The sequence below is a fragment of the Nycticebus coucang genome, chromosome 12 (genome assembly GCF_027406575.1).
Source record: "Nycticebus coucang isolate mNycCou1 chromosome 12, mNycCou1.pri, whole genome shotgun sequence".
In the NCBI taxonomy this organism is placed as follows: domain Eukaryota; kingdom Metazoa; phylum Chordata; class Mammalia; order Primates; family Lorisidae; genus Nycticebus; species Nycticebus coucang.
This window is the reverse complement of record NC_069791.1, coordinates 89,540,131-89,566,717: the sequence shown is the minus strand read 5'-3', so window position 1 is coordinate 89,566,717 and position 26,587 is coordinate 89,540,131. Positions and strand designations below refer to the sequence as shown.

At 44.0% G+C, this 26,587-nt stretch overlaps 1 protein-coding gene across 1 annotated transcript in view; it reads left to right on the top strand.

Annotated features, from left to right (window-relative positions):
- The window catches only part of VWA3A (von Willebrand factor A domain containing 3A), a 63,402-nt gene that overhangs the window by 1,057 nt on the left and 35,758 nt on the right, over positions 1-26,587 (top strand). The window contains exons 2-13 of the mRNA XM_053556893.1: positions 566-662; positions 3,587-3,675; positions 4,001-4,124; positions 10,107-10,231; positions 10,340-10,417; positions 13,012-13,066; positions 17,176-17,274; positions 18,030-18,136; positions 20,809-20,934; positions 21,629-21,737; positions 21,996-22,061; positions 25,673-25,804. Coding sequence (XP_053412868.1) covers positions 660-662; positions 3,587-3,675; positions 4,001-4,124; positions 10,107-10,231; positions 10,340-10,417; positions 13,012-13,066; positions 17,176-17,274; positions 18,030-18,136; positions 20,809-20,934; positions 21,629-21,737; positions 21,996-22,061; positions 25,673-25,804 — 1,113 coding nt within the window. The 5' untranslated portion in view covers positions 566-659. The remainder of the gene's footprint in view (positions 1-565; positions 663-3,586; positions 3,676-4,000; positions 4,125-10,106; positions 10,232-10,339; positions 10,418-13,011; positions 13,067-17,175; positions 17,275-18,029; positions 18,137-20,808; positions 20,935-21,628; positions 21,738-21,995; positions 22,062-25,672; positions 25,805-26,587) is intronic.

Sequence of the window (26,587 nt, the reverse complement as noted above, 5' to 3'; positions counted from 1 at the left end):
CTCTGTCTCAAAAAAAAAAAAGTATAAACCCTGGGGATGGCCTTATTCTGGATGAATATTTAAGAGAATCCTAGATCTAACTGTTAACAAATGAGAAAATTAGCTGAAAGTTTTCTTTTATCCAGTAATTAAGGCTCCCTCTTTCCTTTTGACTAAAGGGCTGTCTGCCATGGACTGGTTTGCTGTTCTTCCCTCCTCTAACTACTAACCCCACGGTGACGTGGCCCACCTTTGCCCAAACTCTGGACCTGCCCGTAGTGCATTTATTTCAACAAATGTTTGAGTAGCTACTATGTTGTAGGCACTGTTTTATGCAAAAGTGTTCTAGCAGTGACCATTACTAAGTCCCTGCCCTCATAGATCTTCTAGTGTGTTTCTGTGTCCCCCTCAACAGTAAATAAGTAAATATATAAAACATCAGATGGTGACACGTGTTGTGGATCAAAAGGAGGCAAGGTGGAAGGGGTACTAATTGACTCATGCTATTCAAAGAAGCCCTCTCTAACAAAGTTTCATCTGAACCAAGGCTAAAGGGTAAGGACGGTGCCCTGTCCTCTCTCTCCAGGACCAGCTCTCTCTAACACTCTTTAAATGTTCCTGAAACAAATGATGGCTTCCGTGTCATATGCTGAAGTGCTTGAAGATGCAGCACACTTTTCATGGTATTGTACATTTTTATAGTATTTTGTATTTTACAAAGCACTTTTACATTCTCAATTCCATTTGATCCTCTTGACCATGAAGTTCAAGTAGGCAAAGAAGTTAGTTTTATCCCCATTCTATTCTGCAGATGATGAAACCAAAGACCCAGAGCTTTTTCTAGCATAGCACATTGTTTTGTAAGTTTTATGCAAGCCAACCCCTCCTTTATCTGCCCACACAGGTTACCCCAGAATCCAGTCCTGCAGGCCTCCGAATTCATTAAGACCTGTTAATCACTCACTGAAAAGAGAGAACCAAGGCACTACGGGGTGTCCAGTGTTCATGTGGCATTTCTACTTCAATAATCCCTGCTTTAGAGTCTCCCATGAAAGCTAACGAAGAAAAGCCAGTTTTGTTTTTTTTTAAGACATTACCACACTATACTGCTGCTTCCCAGAAGACAAAACATTCTCTGAATAAAAGATTAAAAACCTGAACAAGAAAAGCAAGTTGCTAAACCATTATTAGGCTATTTAATTTAATGATTTCACAAGCACACATACCCTAGTATTTAAGCTACAACTTTATTCAGAGTTTCTTACTTGTTATGTATTTTTGTTTTGTTTGTTTTTTAGAGTCTCACTCTCTTGCCTCAGACTAAGGAGCCAGGGTATCAGCCTAGTTTACAGCAACCTCAAACTCTTGGCTCAAGTGATCCTCCTGCCTCAGCCTCCTAAGTAGCTAGAATGACAGGCATCTGTGCCAATGCCCTGCTATGTTCTCTATTTTTTTTTTTTTTTTAAAGTAGAGACAAGGTCTTGCTCCTCCTCAGGCTGGTCTCTAACTCTTGAGCTCAAGAAATCTGCTTGCCTCAGCCTCCCAGAGTGTCCATCCTTACTTGTGTCTTATACTGGTATTTTTTTGGTTGCAAGTAACAGAAACCTAAATGAGCTAGCTTAAGCAAAAAGGTAGGGAACTATAAGGAATGGGGTATCTCATGGAACACAAAGGCAGAAAGTGAAGTCAGTTCTCACTGGGATGAATATTTAGAAATTCAAGAATCAAGGTGCTTTTTCAACCTCCTTTCTCTTCACTTCCCCTCCTCAAAATATGTGTTGAGTGCCTGCCAATCTCTGTGCTCATGTAATTTATGGTGAAATGGGAGACACACACATTTTTTAAAATCACACTATGAATGTCTCATTCCAAATTAACATAAGTGCTCTAAAGAAAGGAGCACAGTTCTGTGAAAGTCTATATAAAACAAAAAAACCTGAAATAAAATGGGATGCTGGAGATGATTTCGTGGGTGAAGTGACATTTGAGCTGAAATGTCAAGGATAAGTATGGGGGGAGAAAGAGAGACAAATGTTTCACAGCAAAGACAGCAGCACATAGAAATGCCCTGTGGTCAAGAGAATGATATAACATTTCAGGATCTGAAAAAGGGAGGCTTTGTGGAACACAGGAGGGGAGAGCAAGGGTGTCGTGGGAGCTCTAGAGAGGTAAGTGGGCAGTAGCCAGACCTTGTAGAGCCTCAGATGCCATCAGAAGGATCTTGGTCTTCACCCTAGAAATAAAGAGAAGACTGATTTTAAGCAGGAGGGAGAAGAACAGGGTGCAACATTGCATTTGTGTTTTGAAAAGATCACTCTGGCTTCATGAGAACACATTGGATAGAAAGACTGATGGGTTGTAGAGAAGCCAGTTGGAGTCTACACTGGTCATCTATGGCAGACATGACAGTGGCCTGGGCTACAGATACGTCAGCAGAGACAGATGAGTAGAGTGATTGAAGGGAAGTAAAATTAATGACATTAGGTGATGGATTAGATATGGGGAGTAAATCTGGAGTCGAAGTTTGATGACAACTGGGAGTCATCAAAGGATAGATGTTAGTTGAGGCCATGAATTAGGGGTGAGATCTGCTAGGAAGAGTGGAGAAAGTGAGAAGAATGTGTACTATTTAGCCTCACAGAATACCAACTTACAATGCTCATGAAGAGGGAGGATGAGCCTTCCAAGGAGACAGAGGAGGAGCAAGCAGAGAGAGAGGAGGAAGCTGGGAGAGAGTAGCCACCTCCTTTTTATCCTTCAAGAAAATCTAAGCTCCTGGCTTGGCACCCATAGCACAGTGGTTATGGCGCCAGCCACATGCTCCTACGCTGGCAGGTTTGAGCCCGGCCCAGGCCAGCTAAACAACTGCAACCAAAAAATAGCCAGGCAAGAGAATCACTTAAACCCAAGAGTTTGAGTTTGCTGAGAGCTATGACACCGTGGTACTCTCTCTACTGAGGGTGACAGTGAGACTCTGTCTCGAAAAAAAAAAAAAAGAAAGAAAGAAAAAAGCAAATCTAAGCTCCTATGACCCCTCCCTATCCCCCTTATTTACCTATGCAAAGTAGATTCCTTTCCTGACTGCTTTCTATCATGTGCACTTCCTTCACAGCATTTTCTACAATTTGTAATTACTTCATTTAATTTTTTTAATATCAGATTCTACCCTAAACAATGTAAGCCCTATAAGGATAATGACAATTTCTATCTTAGTGGTTCTCAATTTTACACCCCTAACCCCAGGAGATATTCAGCAATGCCTAAAGACATTTCTGCTTGTCACACTGGGGCAGGGTGGGGAGGGATGCTGCTGGCATCTAATAGGTAGAGGCCAGGGATGCTGTTTAGCATTCTGCAATGCACAAGGCAGCCCCCACAACACAGAATCATCTGGTCCAAGAGTCAAAGGTGCCCAGGTTGAGAAAGCCTATTGTCTTTTTCACATATCCTCAGCACCAAGCACAATGTCTGATATCTAGTAGGTGTCCAGTAAATATTTATTGAATGAATTAATGAAAGAAGAATTGATTTGAACATAAACACGCCCCAAAACTCTTGTCTGGATGCAGCATTTCATCTTTTTTTCTGGGATTGTCTTCCTCCTTAGAAACGTTACGTGTTTGGTGTTTTTGTAATGGCTACACAAACTAGTCATGTCTTCCATGCTCAAGATAATACATCCCTGGAAAATCGTTGGTAAGCAAATTTTTTTCAAATGAAAACAGCAGCAACATTTTGCTCTCGGGAGATAAGGGGGAAATCATCTGCCTTGAAGTGAGACTGAGTAAATGGTCATTGCATCATTTTTTAATCTACCTGAGGGTTTTAGTTATCTAATTACCAGAACAATATAATAAAATATCTCATGAATCTGAAGTCCACATTTTATAGGGTTCTGCAGGAACCCTTCTCAGTTACAGCATAGAAAAATGTTTCTGGAAGCCCTTTAGGGGAAAGAGAGGAAGAACGTGGAGCCAGTGTCCTGACTGGGGCATTGATCATACCACTTTATGTTTTGTAGCATGAGGAGAAACACTGACAGAAATCCCAAGAAGCAACTGAACCAGAAGGATATGAATGGACTTGGTCAAAATTCAGACAATGGATTACTGGTTACACATGTTAACCAAACACAGGACCTACTGGTAAAAACCATAGTGCTTTAACTGGGTAGTGATGCTTAAAAATCATAGCCAGGGAATACAGAATGTCTTCAACTCTGGGTACATTTTCCTCACATAGGACTCTAAGACTGAGAAAAAGATCAATCAAATATTCACCTGTAATCTCCTGCCTTTAGAAATGACTGAAGAATCTCTATGCCATTTATAGAAATTTTATAGCCTATTCGGCCACATCACTAAATAATCAGGAGCATGTGAAGACTCTGATTATGATATCGAAGCCTGAAGTCAAGGCATTTAATTTTAATATTCTCCTTCCTGAGATTTGTTTTTCTTTGGGATTTTCTAAAATCTAGGCCTAGAAATCCATTTTAGGATGTGCTATTGGAGCAAAAGGGTTACAACAGGAGAATTAGCCTCAGGAACAACAGTTCTCAATCTGTAGGTTTAGGCTGACTCTCAATGTGTCAGTGAGCTGCCTTCCCAAGAGAGCAAGTGGATTGTCTAGAACTCAGACTTCATCAGTTGTCAAGCACAAGGTGAGCACACAACCAGCTACCTAATCTACCCTAGAGTTTAAATATGGCACCTTTGAAATGATAATCAGTCAAAAACAATACAGTTTTGTTGTTATTATTGTTGTTGAGACAGAGTCTCACTTTGTTGCCCTCAGTGGAGTACTGTGGTGTCATAGCTCATAGCAATCTCAAACTCTTGGGCTCAAGCAATTCTCTTGCCTCAGCCTCCCTAGTAGCTGAGACTACAGGTGCCCGCCACGACACCGGCTGTTTTTTTTTGTTGTTGTTGTTGTTGTTGTTTAGCAGGCTGGGTTCAAACCCACCAGCCCCAGAGCATGTGGCCAGCGCCCTAACCATTGGGCTACAGGTGGGCCAGCAATACAGTTATAATGCTGGCAATTTAACAATCAGAAAAATACTCAGGTTTTACTTTTCTCAAGTTTTGTCACTTACAGGAAAGCAAGTTTAATTAAAGGGAAATGAGAAAAGGTCGATAGAGTCTTGAGATTCTGAAGAAATCTCTCAAGGACTTCAGATGATGATGACATGGGTCTTTATTTCATCTAATTTTATACCACAATGTGTGACTTTACAGGTGTATAAAGGACCATCTCACATTTAGCAGCCACAGCTGGGGCCCCCTTGCCTCACAAATGAAAACCCATGGGAAAGAGGGAAAGTCTCCAACCGACATGAAAATCATACCATTCTCTGTGCAAAGGGGCTACTTTAATACATAATCAGCATGGCCTGCGACACACTCTATAAGGTGTTTATTAGTGGATTTTCAAGGACCAGTAATACAAAACCCATGTCCTAAATCGTGATAGATCATTTCAAATTCAAGGAAGATGGAAGTTAGATAAATAATAAAATCTATCACGCTCTGTGTTACCAACCAGGGAGGGAGCTAGTTGAGTCCTAAAAAATGAGAAGAGTGACATCTAGTGTTCATGTGATGTGGAGTGGCATTTCCCTGAGTATGTAACAAGGGACTATGGATTTTAAGACGTGCTGTTCAAGGGCAGAACATTCATTAGCACAGAATACATAATGAGAAAGTAATCCCATCAGTCTGTTCTCTTTGAATCCTTCATGGAGAAAGTCACAGTTTGGTGCTAGTTTAGAGAGCAATCTAGTCTCATGGTTAAGAAAAGTGACTTGGGTTTTCATCCCAGCTGCACTACTTACTAGCTGGACGACTCTGAGCTAATTGCTTAAATTCTCTGTGCCTCAGTTTTCTTGTTGGCAAAATGGGGTTATAAGGATGGATCCTGTGCCTTGTAGAGCTTAATCTACAGAAAGTGATTTGAGAGTTATAAGTGCTATGTAAGTGTTTGCTGTAATTAGGAGTGTGTTTTTCACACTTACTTAAAACTTGCTAATTTTCTATTGAAATAGAGGGTGGAGAAGGCCTCAGGCACAGAACCTAAGGCATGAAATAGTATCTAGCTGGAATATAATAGTAGCATTTTACATTCATTGTATTTGTTTTATGGTGACCTTCTATTTATGACCAAACATGAGGGGGAAAGAAGGGTCATTCTTTATGTAGAAACATTCAAGACCATGTTCTATACCACAGCTTTAGGTGTGACAAGGCTAGTAAGGGGAGAACCCCAGTGCCCTGTACTCCTTTCTTCTGTCTTGCTCTTTCTCCATCCTATTTTCTTTCCTGTTCCTCCTCCATGTCCTCTGTCCTATCCAACATAGCTCATTCAGCTACAGCAGTTTTCAACCCATGTTCATCCCCTCACCTGTGAAAATGACAGACACAACCCTAAACAAAACCCACTTAGGGCTCAAGCAGGTACCCAGGAGACATCTTTGAATCCAGACTTGGGTTCATTAGATTAAACAGTGGTTGGGCCCATTTCATAGCCATGGAGTTGTCTCTCACAGTAGGATAAAGCTGATTTCCCCTTATTATTATTGAACCAAACTTGGGTCCACTAACCTGATGCAGCAAAGCCAAACACTGAGAGTGAAATTTGTGGTGAGAAGTAGAAAGGCATTTATCACAGGGCACCAGGTAAGAACAGGCAGCTAATCCTTAAGACCTAAACTCCCGGGTGGCGCCTGTGGCTCAAGGAGTAGGGCACCAGTCCCATATGCCGGAGGTGGCAGGTTCATACCCAGCCCCAGCCAAAAACCACAAAAAAAAAAAAAAAGACCTAAACTCCCCAGTGGCTCACAAGTAAGGGTTTTTAAAAGCAGGGGTACATTTCAGGAAAGTTAAAGTTATAGGCAAAACTATAAATAAATTCATGGGGCCAGATGCAGTGGCTTATGCCCATAGACCCAGCACTTTGGGAGGCCTAGGCAAGAGGATTTCTTGAGCCCAGGAGTTCAAGACCAGCCTGGGCAACTCAGCAATACCCTGTCTCTACAAAAAAAAAAAAAAAAAAAATGTTAAGTTATCTAGGCATGGTGGCACATACTTGTACTCCAAGCTATGCAGGAAGGTGAGGCAGAAGGATTACTTGAGCCCAAGAATTTGACAGAGTGGGGCCTTGTCTCTTAACAAAAAAAAAAATTTTTAATGGAGGTTATACATTTGTTTGTCAAAAAAAGGAAAAAGGGCAGGATATCTTGAAGCAGACGCTTATAGGTCATAGGTGAATTCAGAGATTCTTTGATCAGCAATTGGTTGAGGAAGGAGGGCTTTGTCTAAAAACTTGGGGTCAGCAGAAAGGAAGGTTAAGGTTTGGCCTTAACATAAGTTGGTTCAGATAAGGAAACCTGTTAATCATCATTGTGTGCCAGAGTCATGTCGCAAGAGCAAGCCATAACAAAGTTTAGTAAGTTTAGTAAGACTGATGGTCCATACGCATGACTCTCTCTAGGCCCCTCAGGAAGAAATTTAGAACAAAGAATGGTGGTCAGAGATCAGTCCCCACTTCCCTCTCATCTGAGTCCATATAACAGTAGTTGGCGGTTTCCATCTGGTAGAAATCTGGTTTTCTGAAAAATGACTCAAGAACATATGTTAAGATGTTATCTTTTAGTTTCTATGGGGAACCAAAACAGCTTGTGACTCAACTTGCTTGGGAGACTATTGTTGTTTGAGTTATTACTATCCTCTTGCTTGTTGAGTTGCTCATTTACTTTTTAAGGCTAGCTAAGTGCCTGGAATTTCCCTTGAAGGGACTCAAGATTTTTTCTTTACTTCCTGCTGACTATGGTGGCTCAGGCCTGTAAGCCTAGCACTCTGAGAGGCTGAGGCCAAGGTGGGGTGGATTACTTGAGCTCAGGAGATCCAGGCTAGCCAGAGGAAGAGCGAGACCCCATCTTTCCTAAAAATAGAAAAACTAGCCAGGTATTGTAGGAGGCACCTGTAGTCCCAGCTACTTGGGAGGCTGAGACAAGAGGCTTTCGAGCTCAAGAGCATGAGGTTGCTGTGAGCTATGATGCCACAGTACTATACCCAGGGTGACTGAGTGAGACTCTGTCTAAAAAACAAAACAAAACAACAACAACAACAACAACAAAGATTTTTCTTGTTTTTCATGCTTGGTAGGGAGACCAAAAGACCCCTACAAGGTGTCCCAGCTCTATCTCGTTATGATGCCCTTGCACACCCTAAGAGAGTCAAGGCCAACTGGGGCAACATCTGAAACCCATCTATTCCACATGAACAGCAGCTGTACTGGAAATTCTGGCAGAATTTCTGCCTGATCCAGAAATTCTTATTCTCTTCTTATGTCATGCTACCCCATATTCACTATAATCCAGCCACATCCCTTTCAATACTCCCACCCTTCCCTCTATGCCCCTGTCCACACACCTGCCTGGAACATGTTCCCTATAGAGGCACAGGGCTGGGTTCTCATCCTTCAGGTCTCAGCTCACATAGGCCTTCTCTGACTCTCCTCATCTCTCCACACTAGTAATTTATTATCACACTTCCCTGCTTTTTGTTTGTTTGTTCTTTTTTGGTTTGAGACAGATTTTGTTTTGTTTTGTTTTGTCTTTTCACCTTGTTCTATTTTCTTTTCTTTTTTTTTTTTTTTTTTGAGACAGAGTCTCACTTTGTCACCCCCAGTAGAGTGTGCCGTGGTGTCACAGCTCACAACAACCTCAAACTCTCGGGCTTAAGTGATTCTCTTGCCTCAGCCTCCCAAGTAGCTGGGACTACAGGCACCTGCCACAACACACAGCTATTTTTTTGGTTGTAGTTGTCATTGTTTGGCAGGCTCAAGCTGGATTCAAACCTGCCAGCTCCTGTGTATATGGCTGGCATCCTAGCCGCTGAGCTACAGGCACCGAGTCCTGTTCTATTTTCTTAATAGAACTGTTCCTTTCAGAAATTGTTATATATGTTGATTTCATTTCCTATTCACTATCCATCTATCCACACTAGAATATAAGCTCCAAGAAGGAAAGAACATAGAGTAGCCTAGCACCAGAAACAGTACCTAGTTAATAGCCAAGGGTTCAGAAATACCTGCTGGAAACAGAAGAAATGCCAAACTCCAGGAGAGGTGAACAAGGCAAAGCAGATTCCGAGCTTCCAATCAGGCTTCCAGAGTGCTCCACTTCTGGCTTCCAGTAAACATCGCCGGTGTTGAATACTTGCCATGAACAATGTGAGCTCTACCACTAAGCCCACATCCTGAGCTTAGAACCATGTAGGTGACACAGATGTCACTTGGTACAAGCAAAAGAATATAGTTCATTTCACAGCCAGACTCCTGTGATGGCTGGGAAATTCTTTCTCTATAATGTCCACCTAATGCTCCCAGTTCTGACCTCTAGAATGGACAGAATATATTCATTCCCTCTTCCACCAGTTAGTCAACAAACATTTGTTGAGGACCCCTTAGAGAGACTTAGCTTGACAAAAGGCAGAACTCACGTACTCAAAAAGATTCAGAGAACACTAGTATAGAAATAACAGAACACCTAAATGAGAACAAACAATTTATTCAGAGCTTGTTCTTGCAAGGGAGTCAGCCACTGTCCCTTGTGTTTGACAGAGCCACAGAGGCATGCAAGGGAGTGGGAAAGTTGTGTCATGAAAAAAATACAAAGCTTCAGGCACACCCTGGTTGGAAGTCATTGGCACATGGAGACTGCAGGCAGGTTCATTAGAAGTGGGGCATCTGATGTGATTGAATTGGGCATATTCAGCTTCCACCAGTTAGTTCTGAATTGGAAGTAGGAACAGAACATAGAGAAGCTGGCAGTCATTTATGCTGGCCATTCTGGGCCAATTGCTGCAGCAGTTGTGGGTCAGAGCTCTGTTATTATGTTGTCTGGCCATTGTATGTTTGTATATTCAGTTTTACCAGGCAGGAATGGTAAGTGATCCTTGAATTGTCTAGCCACATCTTGGGGATGAGGTGAGAGGTCAAGAATGGTGAGGGGAGACTGGCCCGGACCACAGGCCTACGCATTCACCTGTTCCCTCAGCAAGGCAAGCTGTTAGACTGCTTTAAGACAGATCAATCAGTTCTGTTTGCCTCTGGCTTTTGTCTTATAGAGGCTGCTGACGATTGAAACCCCATCTTCAGCATGGGAGGACTCTGAAGATTGGCTTTCAACTCACAGTTTAAAGTTTGAGAAACTCACCTTGGCTGACCTGATAAGTCAGGGCACAGTGGTACCGTAAGTCCCAAGCCATTCCCCTTGCTGCCCCCACCTTTAGCCTGCAGTGACACATTCAGCCCACTGGGCCTCAGCAACCCCCTCTTACATTAGGCTCTGCTTCTTCAGGGAGGAGGGCACCAATGTCGTACAGCAAATGCATTTCTCCACCCAGATCATCCACCACTTTGAATCAAAGCTTTTGGAGTAAGTATGTTTATCAAAGTCCTCCTAACATCCCTCCCCGTCAGCTCAAGAACGATCTCATTTCAGCAGCCTGAAAGTAACTCTGTTGGGACAGCAATCTCTATAAAGACCTTGGACAGGTCTCTTTCCACTTCTAACCCCAGTTTCCTCTTTTCTCAAATAAAAAGGTTAGATCAGGCTCGGTGCCTGTGGCTCAAGCAGCTAAGGCGCCAGCCACATATACCTGAGCTGGCGGGTTCGAATCCAGCCCGGCCCGCCAAACAAAAATGATGGCTGCAACCAAAAAAAAAAAAAAAAAATAGCTGGGCATTGTGGCAGGTGCCTGTAGTCCCAGCTACTTGGAAGGCAGAGAATTGCTTGAGCCCAGGAGTTGGAGGTTGCTTTGAGCTGTGACGCTACACCACTCTACCCAGAGCAACAGCTTGAGGGTCTGTCTAAAAAAAAAAAGGTTGGATCAAGGTGGAGCATGGTGTGTCATGCCTATAATCCTAGATCTGTGAGACGCGAAGGTAGGTGAATTGCTTGAGCTCACAAGTTTGAGACCAGCCTAAGCAAAAGCAAGACCTCATCTCTACTAAAAATAGAAAAACTGAGGCAAGAGGATCACTTGAGCCCAATTTGGAGGTTGCTGTGAGTGAGCTATGATGCCACGGCACTCTATCCAGGGTAATAGCTTGAGACTGTCTCAAAAAAAAAAAAAAAAAAGGTTCTATCAGATCAGTGTCTACAGCCTTTAGAAATCCGTGGCCCCTTTGGATGAATACCTAACACCCAGCTTCATCTGATGTTTGATGGTTAAGAATGACTGCTTCCAATGTCAAATTGGTAATTGGTTGGGTTCATTCCTTTGTATGTCAAAATATGCATGCACTCCTAAAACCGATTTTAGTAGCACACGTATACATGCAAATATGTACACACATACACACCAACACATCTATTGATTGATAAACAGGATAGTTCTTAAAATGTCATCCTAGCTATAATCTATGATTCATGATTACTATCATGATCTATGATTCTTGAAAAGTTGTAATAATAATACCTCGCACTTAATAATATGTCAGAAATTCCGCTAAGGGCTGGATGCATTGGTTTTTTAAATCCTTATAACAACTCAAAACATTGCATTACTCTCAAGCCCATTAACCCAAAGTCAATTGCTAAATGGCCATTCACAGAATGACTCATTTGCCAAATTTGTCAAAACCTTTTAACTATAAATTTTATAGTAATTCTTATTAGGTTGGAAAATTAAACAGGTCTTAAAGAATTCTGTAATATTTTGGTTGATTAGTTTTAATTGCAAATCCAGCATTTTAGGGAAGTCTATTTAGCTAATTGGTCATTTGGCAAATTGATTTTTCAGGGAACTGGCTTTCAGTAAATTGACTTTTGGCAAATTGACATGGACAGAGTCCTATTATTATCTTCGTGTTGGAGATGCTGAAACTGGGGTTCAGAGAGGTTACCACCCCCACCACCCAAGCCACACCACTAATAAACGACAGAGTGGATCTTGAACACAAGCATATCTCAGCATAAAATTATTCTTAGTTCTGTTTGTACTCACGTATCTTTTCTGACTCTACCCACCACCCACTGCCTCATGATTTCTTATCCACAGGCCTTCCTTCCCCTTCTTTAGGCCCCCAAATCCCACCTGTCCTCGGCGAAGGCCCTTCAATGAAATTCAAGTGACTGAGTCCTTATTTTACATACCTGGTAGGTGTTGGTCTCCAACCAGTCATTAGAATGGTTTGCAATAAGGGAAGGTCAGAAAGTTCCCCTGGCTACTTTACAGAACTTAACTTTTTGTTGTTGTTGTTAATTAATCCGGCAAGAAACTGCTGCTAAACTGCACGTTGTGTCCTTATGGTTAGTCTGCAGGAGACCAGGAAGAGTTTGATCTGAGTAGACACAGATTTGAGCAAGCACAAGGGCAGGGTTTTCTTCCACCTTCCTCAGGAGAACACGCTTCCCCATCCTCCAGACCCACCCCACATGGCAACTCACCTCTGGTTCTGCCAAATACTGGTTATTTATAATGTGCACTGCATCACCAACAGAGCAGCATCTATACATTCAACCCCTTTCAAGATTCCCTGGGTGTTTTACCTGGTGCCTTGGCAATCTAATGTCTTCAGTTTTGTCTTTGCCTTATATTCCCCAAGACCATAGACACATTAAAATAAACAAACAAAAAAACAAAAACCATTCCTACCTTCCTTCTATGTGTGGATGTTGCTCAGTGATGAAGCTGACCTTGGGTGATGAGTCTTTTTGTTTTTTGAGACAGAGCCTCAAGCTGTCACCCTGAGTAGAGAGCTGTGGCATCACAGCTCACAGCAACCTCCAAGTCCTAGGCTTAAGCAATTCTCTTGCCTCAGCCTCCCAAGTACCTGGGACTATAGGTGCCCGCCACAACGCCTGGTTATTTATTTATTTTTTTTTTTAGTTGTAGTTGTCATTGTTGTTTGGCAGGCCTGGGCTGGATTCGAACCCGCCAGCTCTGGTGTATGTGGCTGGCGCCTTAGCCACTTGAACTACAGACGCTGAGCCTTGGGTGATGAGTCTTTCTGGTGTTTTGACAGAGCTATTGAACAATATCAACAGAGAATTCAGTGGCTCACAGAAAACAGCAAGAAGGTAATAGACATCGATTTTCTTCTTTGCTCTGCTTGCAGTCCTTCTGGTACTTGGTAGAATTTTTTCAGTTACAAATCATAAGCCTTCAACTTAAATTATGCAAATCAGCTTAAGGTAAAAAAGAAATTTCTTAACCTGCATAAATGTAAAACCCAGACACAGCTGCATCCAGGTGCTCAAATAATGGCATCTCTTTGTTCCTGGGATCTGCTTTCCTCTGGGTTGGTTTTATTCTTGGATCTACATGGGAAGATGTTACCAACAGCTCTGAGTTTACGTGTCACCAGCTAGACAACTCAAGTCAAAAGGGACCTCATCTCCCATTCTCTGTACATTCTCTCACTTCCTGAGATTGACTCCCATGTAGTAATTTATATCCATCACCACAGCCAAGGGAATGAAATATACTAACTGTCTGGGCCAGGAATTACTGCTTACTCCTGGGAGAAAGCAGGGGGTGGGGGAAGTGGGCGTGATTGGCTAAGTCCCCCCCAAAACCTCACGGACTAAGAAAAGGAGACAAGTGTTTGCACATGGAAAGCCAGAGTGTCATTACCCAGAGCAGGGTGTGGAGGGATGGGGGCACGCGGATCCTGGGCAGGTGAGAACCAGACCATTGACCCTTAGACCTGTAACAAGATTTATAATGTTAAGGCTGATTATCTGGATATAACTTTTTTATTTTAAATTGATTAAATGTTTTCCTCAGACCCCAAGGGTAGAAGAATGATAAGTGTAATGATAAGATGATAAGTGTATCATCCTTCGCTTCATGTTCTTATTTGTTTTAGCTTAATTTCCTCCAACTGATACTTTTCTGGCTTCCCATTTGCGTACACTCTTAGGCACACATCCTCAACTCTTTTTTTTTTTTTTTTTTTTTAGAGACAGAGTCTCACTTTATTGCCCTCGGTAGAGTGATGTAGCATCACAGCTCACAGCAACCTCTAACTCCTGGGCTTAGGCGATTCTCTTGCCTCAGCCTCCTGAGTAGCTGGGACTACAGGCACCCGTCACAACACCCAGCTATTTTTTGTTGCAGTTTGGCCAGGGCTGAGTTCGAACCTGCCACCCTCAGTATATGGGGCTGGTGCCCTACCCACTGAGCCACAGGTACCACCCTCAACTCTTGTTTTAAACAAGGGTTCAGGCAGATGCTGAAATTTGTGCTCCCCAACTTCCACCCTCACCCAGGTCTAGTAGGTGACAACATAGTGCTAAGGCTGCCTGTCCCCTGTCCCTGCCAATTCCAGACCTCCTTCATGGGTTTGGACTAGTCAGCCAATGCATGTCTCCAGTTCTGGTGCACCCCCTCTGGTTGCCCATGGTAACAGGCTGAGAAGACCTGCGGGTGGAATCCTCACTTGCTCCAAACACATACATTCAGGGAATGTTGCTAATCACCTACCCACTTCCATCCCCGATCACGCCTGTCCTGGCTCCTTCAGCACAGTGGGCAGGGATCAACAGGCCTTTCTCTCCCCTCCCCCTTTCCGATGGCGCTATAGAGAAACCAGAAAAGGGCCCACACTGGATCCCAGGGAAATAATTACCTGTAAAGCAACTCACAAAGCTGCTGGATGCTGAGGCAGCTTGGGGTAATGGATAGACTGTGACTGGTCCCCATTCCCCTCTGCTCTGTCAGGAATGCCAAGGGCAAGCGGCCTCACTTCTCTGGGTCTGTACCTGTGGAGGACAAGCCCAAGGATTATAAACCAGTGGGACATAGGAGAATCTGGCCCACAGCCATTTATTTCTGAGCCTCATAGTTTTAAATATTTTTCAGTTTCATGGCCAAGATTTTAAAATCTTGGTTTTTTGTGTTTTGTTTTTTTTTTAATTCTTTAAAGGTGAAAATCTCTGGTATCCCTGAGCTCCGACTCCCTCTTATGTACCTGTTTCGTTATTTCTATGGAATAAATGTCTACACTTTCAATGGCTAGGTTTATGGAATCCACATTTTCACAATTACAAAAGCGCCAAACCTCTAATGGCAGCTGTTTTCAATTTTAAAAGGAAAAGAACTGGCTCTAAATTTTAACTTTCAGCCTGAGCAAGAGTGAGACCCTGGGCTTGGCGCCTGTGGCTCAAGCAGCTAAAGGCTCCAGCCACATACACCTGAGCTGATGGGTTCGAATCTAGCCCAGGCTGCCAAACAACAATGACGGCTGCAACGAAAAAAACAGCTGGGCATTGTGGTGGGCGCCTGTAGTCCCAGCTACTTGGGAGGCAGAGGCAGGAGACTTGCTTGGGCCCAGAAGTTAGAGGTTGCTGTGAGCTGTGATGCCACAGCACTCTACCCAGGGTGACAGCTTGAGGCCCTGTCCCAAAAAAATAAGTGAGACCCTGTCTCTACTAAATAATAATAATACATAGAAAAATTAGCCAGGCATAATGTTGTAATCAAAGTTCAAGAAAATTGAGGATTTGGGCTTTGGCCATTGGGCTTGGCAAGAGGGAGGTCATTAGTCACTTTGATGAATATGGCTTCAGAGGAGTGGGGACATAAGAGCCTAATTTGAGTGAGTCACAGAGAAATGGGAGTGAAGATGTGTGGCTAAAATGGAAAGTAGAAAAATAAAGCAGCAGCAGGAGACAGAGGTGGGTTCCTGAGACGTTTCTTTCTTTTTTAATAGGGGCCCTATGATAGTCCATACTTATGGTGATGGAGATTATACAACAGGCAGGGAAAAATCTGATGATCCAGGGGAAGGGAAGGTTACAGGAGATAAAAGAGGATCCAGGGGCGGCACCTGTGGCTCAAAGGAGTAGGGTGCCAGCGCCATATACCCAAGGCGGGTGGGTTCAAACCCACCCTGGCCAACAACTGCAAAAACTGCAAAAAAAAAAAAAGAGGATCCAGTGATGCAAGTGAAAGAGTCAGCCTCAGGGTGTTGCTGATTGCCTAAGATGTGTTATAACTGGGAAAAGTGAAGTGTGTGGGCATAGAGGCGGGTAGGGTGGTAGATTCTGCATGGAAAATTTTTTTTTAATTCTCCCCAGTTTCTGTTTTCTTAGTGAAATTGGAGGCAAAATCATTTGATGGGAGAGTGAGGAAAGGGAATGTTGGAGATGTGAGATGTAAAATACTCATCTCTGAGAGCAGAAGAGCGAATTGAACAGGAAAATGAGGTATCCAATAAAGTAGGATTTTAAGGTAAGAGGTGCCAGAGGGAATCAAGTTCATGTGAATGGAAGTTTCAGTTCACAATGCAGCTGTAAGAGGAGGAATGCTTATGTGCAGAATCAAACAGCATCGACATGTACACAGATGGTCCCTGACTTAGGATGGTTCAACTTAAGATTTTTCAACTGTAGGACATGTTTGTCAGGGTATCAAATGGGTTTTTGACTTAAAATATTTTCAACCTGCTGTGGGTTTATCAGGACATAACCCAGTCATAAGTGGAAGAGCATCTGTAAAGTGATAGCTGTTAAAAAAATAACCGGAAAGTCACAGAAATACCACTGCAGTTAGTGATCTTAACACATCTGCCTTTGATTGGTAGGGAGGGCAAAAAATAAGTAAGGGTATATAGGAATAAGATAAACTGATGTAATTAGCTATCAAACTTGGTATCTTCAAATAACGGGTACTTCCTTTATAGTGTCCAGATTTTCTAAAATAAATATGTCTCACTTTATAAAATTGGACAGTGGGGCGGCCCCTGTAGCTCAGTGGGTAAAGCACCAACCCCGTATACTGAGGGTGGCGGGTTCGAACCCGACCCCAGCTAAAACAGCAGTGGCATCTGCAATAAAAATAGCCAGGCATTATGGTGGGCACCTGTAGTCCCAGCTACTCGGGAGGCTGAGGCAAGAGAATTGCCTAAGCCCAAGAGCTGGAGGTTGCTGTGAGCTGTGACAGCACAGCACTCTACTGAGGGTGACAAATGAGACTCTGTCTCAAAAAAAAAAAAAAGTGAACAGTGATTATTGAGGAAAAAATTACAAAGGAACAGACTGCTTCAAAGTAGGAGCATGAGGCCAGGACACTGGGTTTCGCTTTTTCCCCTACAAATGGGGATCCCATCAGCTTCTTGTTGCAACAGGCTTAGGTGAAATACGGCGTTGTGCTGGTTGTTCCCAAATGCCCTCCTTGGTTTTAGGCATTTGGCCTCATCAAGGGGACCAGAGTTGGCATCCTCATTGATGTATCAGCAGTCAGCAGTGGCCCTCAGAAAGAGGAGTTCCAGAACGACTTCATGGTAAGTCTGTGGCACAGAAAAGCAGTGGATCCACCCCATCCTTCCTTTCCTTAGCCTGCTAACCTGCAAAACAGGGTGTTTTGTAAAGAACAGTTCACACTTAATTAGTGCTTCTGTTTAAAGAAATGTGTTGAGTTCTTAGAAAACCAACCACAGAGTCCTTTTCTGTGACAGTGTGAACTTCTAGTATTCTCACCTTAGCTGTACCTCCCAACCAGATAATTTCCCTCAAGAGCCCACCATTCCCTGGAGGGAGGCTGACTTTGGCACAGTGGAGCAGAAGCAAAGGGCTTCTGGCCTTTTCTGGATGGAACAGCTGTTCTGGTTTCTTCAGAGTTCAGGTTCCTATTGGATACTCATCAACTACAGCTCTAGAGCATTGACCAAGCTGACATCAAGCTCATTGCTCCATCCCTGACTCACTTGCCTTGGAGAGAAACCACTGCCCCTGACCTCTGTCCTCCCTCCCTGAGTGCCACAGTTAAGCACCAAGGATCTTGACTAGTCCCTCTCAGCCATAGCACATGCTGAGAAGAGCAGCCAAGATGCTCATCCCCTCACACAGGAGGCCCAGCGGGCAGGAAGCTGATGTCAGTTCAGGGCCTCTAAGCTGAGCCTCAAGCAGCCCTATTTCAGCACAGCTCATAACCCAGCCCATAACCCAGTTCTAGGGGCCAGCAAGGCTCTAGAACTGAAGCCAGGCTCCACGTGCCTCTGGCTTTGTGATGGAGCTAGTGATGTCCTTTGTCCAACAGAGCCTCATTGATGAGCAGCTGAGCCACAAGGAGAAGCTGTTTGTCCTGTCCTTTGGCATCACAACCCAGTCCCTCTGGCCGGACCCAGTGGAAGTCAACACCTCCACGTGAGTGGCTACCCAGCCTCCACTGGGGTATATCAGTGTTGTAATTAAATAATTAAGGTGAAAACCCCAAGACCTCAAGAGCAAAGTGAGTACAAAGAGACAATTTACCTAAACAGAAACACAGTGGCCAACAACTTTTGGAAAGATGTTCACCCTCCTGAGCAGTCTACAAAAGGAAAACTAAGACACACAGAAGACATCATTTTTAGCCAGCAAACTAGCAAAAATCGTTTCATTATTGTGAAAATAACACACATACTTAAAAAAAAAAAATCCCAGGGCCAGGGGCAGTGGCTCATGCCTGTAATCCTAGCACTCTGGGAGGCCAACATGGGTGGATTGCTTGAGCTCAGGAGTTTAAGAGCAGCCTGAGCAAGAGTGAGACCCCCATCACTAAAAAAAAGAAAAATAGCTGGGTGTTGTGGTAGGCACCTATAGTCCCAGCCACTTGGGAGGTTGAGGCAAGAAGATCACATGAGCCCAAGAGTTTGAGGTTGCTGTGAGCGATGATGCCATGGCACTCTACCAAGGGTGACAAAGTAAGACTCTGTCTCAAGAAAAAACAAAAAACCAACAGTATAAAAGAATAAGTAATAGGGTGGCACCTATAGCCCAGTGGGTAGGGCACTGGCCCCATATACTGAGGGTATCCGGGTTTGAACCCAGCCCCGGCCAAACTGCAATAAACAATAGCCGGGCGTTGTGGCGGGCACCTGTGGTCCCAGCTGCTCAGGAGGCTGAGGCAAGAGAATCACCTAAGCCCAGGAGTTGGAGGTTGCTGTGAACTGTGACACCACAGCACTCTACCGAGGACGATAAAGTGAGACTCTGTATCTAAAAAAAAAAAAAAGAAAGAATAAGTAGTAACAAACAAGTCTCCCTGTCACTCCAGACCTCTTTTCATCTCCAGTAGCAGTTTTTTGTATACTGCCACAGGCAGTCTTTGCACACACATTCATCCACCTGTTTACTCTCTTATTAAACAACTGGAAGTTCTTAACATGGGTCTGCACCCTGGCTTTTCACCTAACCTTAAATATCCTCCTATGGTAGTGCATATAGTGTAAAGTTGTATTTGTTTTAAGGTTTAATCATTTGTTTTATTGTTTAAGCATTTGTTTCAGTGGCTACATTGTATTCCACAGCATAAATGTCCTTTATTTGAGGGGTTCTATTATAGTGTGGGGGGGTTTTGCGGGATGGAAGAAACATGTTTAAGAATTTCTACTTCCTGGGCGGCACCTGTAGCTCAGTGAGTAGGGCGCCGGCCCCATATGCCGAGGGTGGCGGGTTCAAACCCAGCCCCGGCCAAACGGCAACAAAAAAATAGCCAGGCGTTGTGGCGGGCGCCTGTAGTCCCAGCTGCTCGGGAGGCTGAGGCAAGAGAATCGCGTAAGCCCAAGAGTTAGAGGTTGCTGTGAGCCGTGTGACGCCACGGCACTCTACCTGAGGGCAGTACAGTGAGACTCTGTCTCTACAAAAAAAAAAAAAAAAAAAAGAATTTCTACTTCCTTATGCCAGTAAGTAAAATTTCTTTCAGCAAAGGGGATACCCTTGATCACTTACCATGTGTCAGGTTCCGTGTCAGACACTTCACATGTATGATTATATTTAATATTTATAGCCACCCCATGGAATAGGCTCATTCTTTTCACTTTGCAGATGATGAAACTCCCGTTAGGGAAAATGCCCAAAGTGGCAGAGCCAGGATTGGATTCCAGATCCCAGGAAGAACCACATGCTTAGATTCCTGGGAGGGAGGCTTCAGCCCAATACTAGATGTAAAGCAGCCACTTCTAGGTAGAGAAATGCCTCGTTTCTGGCCTCTCCGGCTTTGAATCCGAGCTCTGACAGTACCTGGTGATCTTGACTAGTCCTTTCACTCTCATTTGCAGAACAAATGAGTGGTAGGATTGCTTGAGCTCAGGAGTTCGAGACCAGCCTGAGCAAGAGCAAGACTTCATTTCTACTAAAAATAGGAAAAAATAGGCAGGTATTGTGGCAGGCACCAGTACTGCCAGCTACTCAGGAGGCTGAGACAAGAGGATCACTTGAACCCAGGAATTTGAAGTTGCTGTGAGCTATAATGATGCCACAGCACTTTAGCCCAGATGACAGAGTGAGACTGTCTCAAAAAAAAAAAAAAAAGAATTCCATCCTGAAATCTATTGGCTAGAGAAGGCTGGGACTTGTTCTCTCTGTTTAGAAAGGAGATTTATGATAAGAAAAGACAGACTTAACAACACTAAGCTGCAACTTTCTTTTTGAAATAGAAAGAGCAGAACTCTTTCACTAGTGCCATGAGATCTATTAACCAAAAAACTACCAGGTTAAGTCCTTTCCCATGTTACAGTGGTATGTGTCCCCACCCACGTGGGCCATGGCCACACAGCCATGGTGCCCTCTCTGAGAGTCCTCTTAGGGTTGGGGGATTACCTCTGGCCTTATGCTGAGGCCTGGCTTCCAGGAGAGTTGGGTGTGCTGTGAGGGGAGGAAAGACCTTAGCCCCAGAACCTCACATAGCAGTTGCTTAACTCTGAGCCTCAATGTCCTCATCTACAAAGTGGAATAAAACTACCACCTCAACATGTTCTTGTTAGGCTTAAATGAGCTAATATTTGTCCTGGGCCTAGCACCCAATAAGAGCAAATTGTCATCTCCCCCTCTCCCAGACTCCAGGAACTCGAGTTCTGGGTAAAGTCATTGCAATCTGATGGAGGCAGCAATTTGTTGCAAGCCCTGAAGAAAATCTTCATTCTAAAGGAGCTGAATTCCCTGGTGGCCATAATGGGACGCTGGTAGGTCTCCTTTCCTAAGCAGGGTGTCAAAAAACCCAACCACTGTTTGAGAAATAGATGTTCCTGGAGTGTGATTCTTTCCACGTGCTTGAGAGAAGGATGGTGTTCACAGGCTGCCCACCCACAGGTAGGGCAGGGTGGCCAAGGCTGGCCAGGCCTGTGTCCCCAAGCCAGCCCTGCATCCCACATAGGTGACTGGGGACACAGGCGGTCAGTTAAGAATGGGTAGAGGGCCGGGCGCGGTGGCTCACGCCTGTAATCCCAGCACTGTGGGAGGCTGAGGAGGGAGAATCGCTTGAGCTCAGGAGTTCGAGACTCGCCTGAGCGACAGTGAGACCCCGACTCGTGAAAAAAATGGAAAAACCCAGCCGGGCGCCGCGGCGAGCGCCTGTAATCCCAGCGGCTTCCAGAGGCTGAGGCAGCGGGGTGCCCGCAGCCCGAGTCTGAGGTTGTGGTGAGCTACCACGCCCACTGCACTCTGCTCAGGGGCATAGGGTGGGACCCTGTCTCAACAAAAAACAAAAAAAAGTGAAGAAATAAAAAATAAGCAACGAAATAAAATAAAAAAGCCAAAAAATAAAAAAATAAAAAAATAAGAATGGGTAGAGGTTCCCTGGGAACTACATTTTGCTCTGGAATGTTCTCAGAATGATTTGACCTGGGGGCCCCCATTTGTCTTCTGTCTTCTCCCCAGCCCAGATCAGCCTTCTGAAATGCTGTGTGACTACATCCAGCAGGCTAGCTTGGGAAGGGAACTCATCACCCACATCATCACCTACAAATGCAGTGATCAGTTACCCCCTGTAAGTACCTGAGATCCTCCCAAGATTCCCTGGAATTGACAGCAGTGAGCTGGGACGGCCTGTAAGACTCACTGCCTGGACAGACCCTCCCCACCCCATCCCCACCCAGCCATGGACCAGCACAGGCCTTCCCTTGGGCTTAGTTCTCCCTTTGGTAAAATGGGAAGCATTGTATAGTTAGGAGGTTCAGTCAAAGAGGCAGCTTGTTAGAGTGCTGGCGTTTCCCTCGGGGGGCTGACCCTGCCACCGTGCCCACAGGCTGTCCTGAAGAACCTTGCAGATGCCATCGGGGGCTACTATCACTGCTACAGCCCAGGGGCACAGGTAAGCCCTTCTGCCAGCACACTGCCCTCCTTCTCCACCTGCTTGTCTCCAGCTATGCCAGGGCATCTGGGCCAGGCCCATATTATGTACTTGTTTCCTTCTTCCCCTACCCAATTCATATTCAATAGGTTCATTCAATGGGTAAAGTCAGGTTAAAATGAATATATGGGAAGAGCTAGGACAATCTGAAGTCACAAGAGATCCTTTGGTCAGCATTTGCAATGAATTGATGACATGCCTGGGAACCTAGAGGCCTTTTAAAGCCCGACTGGCAGAATCCTCAGTCACTGTCCTGTTGCCTTTAATAGAGGCCCCAGCCTACCTCTGCTCCCACCAAAGCCCTGAGTCTGAAACAACTGCCTCAATTCTCTCTCCTACATAGACCCCTCCTACCATAAGTGACCCACCGCAGGGCAGAACAAGCAATTGATTCTATACCAGTCCATCCCTTAGGGTCCTTGTCCCTGTGAATAACTACATCCCAAGGTGTTAACAATTAGCAAACAATTACACAATGGAGATAGCAATTAGCAAACTTAGGTGCAGATCCATTTGGCAGATTCAGAATCCAATCATCTGATCAGTTAATGGGTTGTGGCCTGCCTAACCATAAGTGAGTGTGTCTCACAAGTGTATTCAAGCATCACAAAGTCTAACATTTCCTGCTAGGAAACTAACACCCCATCAGCACCGCATTTTGACAATTCATTTGCCCAGACTCTATTTATAGGTGACTCAGACCACAGAGGCTAGAAGGTAAAGTAAATAAATGAAACCAACTGAGATAAGAAATATTTTACCTTAAAACCTGGGGTCCTCTTGGCTTATTTATTGTTTCCCACTCTAGATGGAGAGATGTCCTTCTTTAATATAAGCAAAGCAAACAGTGCAAAGATGACAAAAATTACAAGTGATTTTCTGATGGGGAGCAACAGAGAGTGGTGGAGACTGCAGCAAACTGTATCTCACACAGACCTATCTAAAAGGTGGCCTCTTCAGCCCCAGCAGACAGTTGCTCTGTAGGAACGTGCTTCTAGAATTCCAGGTCTTCTGATTTTTCAAGAAGAGGCAAATCTCTAGATTATCTGTGTGTGTGATTTCCTTACATTAAAAAAAATAATAACAAAACAGGTGGCATCTGTGGCTTAGTGGGTAGAGTGCTTGCCCCATATACTGAAGTGGTGGGTTTGAACTTGGCCCCAGCCAAACTGCAACAAAAAAATAGCTGGGCATTGTGACAGGCACCTGTAGTCCCAGCTACTCAGGAGGCTGAGGCAAGAGAATCACCTAAGCCCAGGAGTTGGAGGTTGCTGTGAGCTGTGACGCCATGGTACTCTAGCGAGGGCGATAAAGTAAGACTCTCTAAAAAAAAATAAAATAAAATAACAGAACATAAAATTAACCTCTTTAAAGAGAACGATGTAGTGGTTTTTTGAATATATTCACAGTATTGTGTAAACACTACCTCTATCTCATTCTAAAGCATTTCCCTGACCCCTAAAGAAGCCCTGTACCCACTGAGCAGTAGCTTTCCATCTCCCTCCCCCAGGTCCTGGCAATCACAATCTGCTTTCTGTTTCTATGAATTTACCTATTCTGGGCATTTCATACAAATGGAATCATACACCTTTTGTGTCGTCTTCCTTCCATTAGCATAATTTTTAACAGTCCCAAAGGCTATGCATTCATTCATTTCTAAATGCTATATAATTTCATTTTCAGGACAATTAAATATGTATTTGCATTAATGAATATATACTGTCGTGTGATGTGTACAAGCCAGAGAAACTGCGGAGGTTTGTAGACAAAGGACTTGATTCTGAAGTCAGATCAAATACACCTCTTGAAAGACACTCATGGTTTTCTAAATCTTTTATAAATTTGCTATTTGCTATTAATTAGGATATTAATGAGGTATTTTTCTTGTTTTTCTTTTTTCTTTTATTTTTTTTCTTTGTTGCCCTTGGTAGAGTGCCCATGGTGTCATAGCTCTCAGCAACCTCAAACCCTTGGGCTCAAGCGATCCTCTTGCCTCAGCCTCCTAAGTAGCTGGGACTACAGGTGCCCACCACAACGCCCGGCTATTTTTTTTTTTTTTAGAGTCGGGGTCTTGCTCTTGCTCAGGCTGGTTTCAAACGTGTAAGTTCAAGCAATCCACCTGCCTCAGCCTCCCAGAGTGCTAGGATTACAGGTGTGAGCCACCATGCCAGGCCTTTTTTCTTGTTTCTTTTTTAAATTTCAGATTAATATAAGGGCACATACTATTCAGTTACATTGTTTGCCTTTGTTAGAAAAAGTCTGAGTTATAGTTGAGTCCTTCACCCAGGAGGTGTGCTGTCTACCCCTATATTGTATTGGGTGGGAACTCACTGAGCCCTCTCTCCCTTTTTGAGTTTGTTTTCCTCTCATGTGGGCCTGTAGTTCTTCATCTGCTAGTTTCAAGTTAATATTGAGCACATAGGATGTTTGTTTTTTCATTCTTGAGATACTTTACTAAGGAGAATGTTCTTCAGCTCCGCCCAGGTTAATACAAAAGATGTAAACTCTCCATCTTTTCTTACGGATAAATAGTATTCTACGGTATACATATACCACAGTTTTTAAATCCATTCTTACTTTGATAGGCACTTGGGTTGTTTCTGTATTTTTGTGATTATGAATTGAGCTATAACAAACATTCGAGAGCAAAGGTCCTTTTGGTATAATGACTTTTTGTTTTCTTCTGGGTAGATAGTAATGGGATTGCAGGATCAAACAGAAGGTCTACTTTTATCTCTTTGGGGATTCTGCATGCTTCTTTCCAAAAAGGCTGTATTAGTTTGCAATCCCACCAACAGTGTTTAAGCGTTCCCTTCTCTCTGCAACCCCACCAGCAGCTACAGCTTTGGGACTTTGTGATGTGGGCTATTCTCATTGGGGTAAGGTGATATCTCAAAGTGGTTTTGATCAATGTTTTCAAAGGTCATCTATGCTGTAGCATATATCAAAACTTCATTCTTCTTTATGGTGGAATAATATTCTACTGTCTGTATGTACCACATTTTGTGTATTCATTTACCTATTGATGAACATTTGGGTTGTTTCCACCTTTTGGCTATTGTGAATAGTGCTGCTATCCCTGCTTTCAGTTATTTTGGGTAGGTAACTAAAGTAGAATTGCTGGCTCAGAGGGTAATTCTGTGTTTAATTTTTTGAGGATGTTCCATACACTCTCCATAGCAGCTATATCATTTTACCTTCCCACCAGGGTTCCAGTTTCCCACACCCTTGCCAGCACATTATTTTTCTATTTTTTAAAATGAGCATTATGCTTACCCATCAAGGGAGATACCATGATCATAAAATTATCATTATTATTATAGCATCCTAGTGGGTGTAAAGTATTTCTTTATACTTTTAAAGTTAGAAAACCCTTCAGTTGTTCAAAAGCAATGCAGACCAAACAAATGGAACAAAATGCGTTTGTAGGCTCTGCCTGACACACATCTGGTTTAAACAAACACTCTGCCACTCAGCTTTGGGTGTTCACTTGATGGCTTACCCTTTCCTGCTACGGCTGCTGCTGGTAGCCAGGTGATTTCTGCATGGCTGACTTCTCCCACCATCCTCAGCTCTTTGGCAGCCAGGACGTGGATGAGCTCCTGGCAGAAATCCAGAAGGCCCAGAGCCTCCTCGGCCATATCCAAGCCCTGTATCACAGCTCCAGCAACCCCTACGAGGAGCTGACCTGCATGATGAAAGAGGTAGGTAGTATGAGCTTCGAGCACCTATCCTGGCCTTCTCCCAGAGGCACTCAGCCGGCCTCACTCCCTCGCCCTTTCTCGCCCTCCCTGTGTCTCCCGGAGGCACAGGTGCCTGGGCCCTCACTTTCTGACAGTGAAGCAGAGCAAGGCCCACCCTCATTTGTACCCCATAGCTCTGTCTGGGCTGAGTTGGGTGGGTCTACCGTGGTGCCACAAGAACCCTGGTAGATTTTGCAACTGAAAAATTTCCTTCAGAGAAGGACCTTCGGGCTCTTGCCACCTCCTCCATTCTGCCACTGTCCTTGCAAAATAATGAAAACCTCAACCACACAAAATAGTCTGTCCTAAAGAAAGTCATTTCCACTCCAAGCACCTCATTTCAGGCAAACATCTCTATTTCTTTCTTTTCTTTTCTTTTCTTTTCTTTTTTGGAGACAAGGCCCAACACCATCAACCAGACTAGAATCAGTGGCATGATCAAAGCTCACTGTATTCTCAAACTCCTGGCTTCAAGTGGTCCTCCTACCTGAGCTTCCTGAGTAGCTGGGACCAAGGGCACACACCACCATGCAGCTAATTCTTAAATCTTTTGTAGAGATGGGGTCTTACTAGCCAGGCTGGTCTCAAAATTCCGGCCTCAAGTGGTCCTCCTACCTCAGCTTCCTGAGTAGCTGGGACCAAGGGCACACACCACCATGCAGCTAATTCTTAAATCTTTTGTAGAGATGGGGTCTTACTAGCCAGGCTGGTCTCAAAATTCCGGCCTCAAGTGATCCTCCCTCC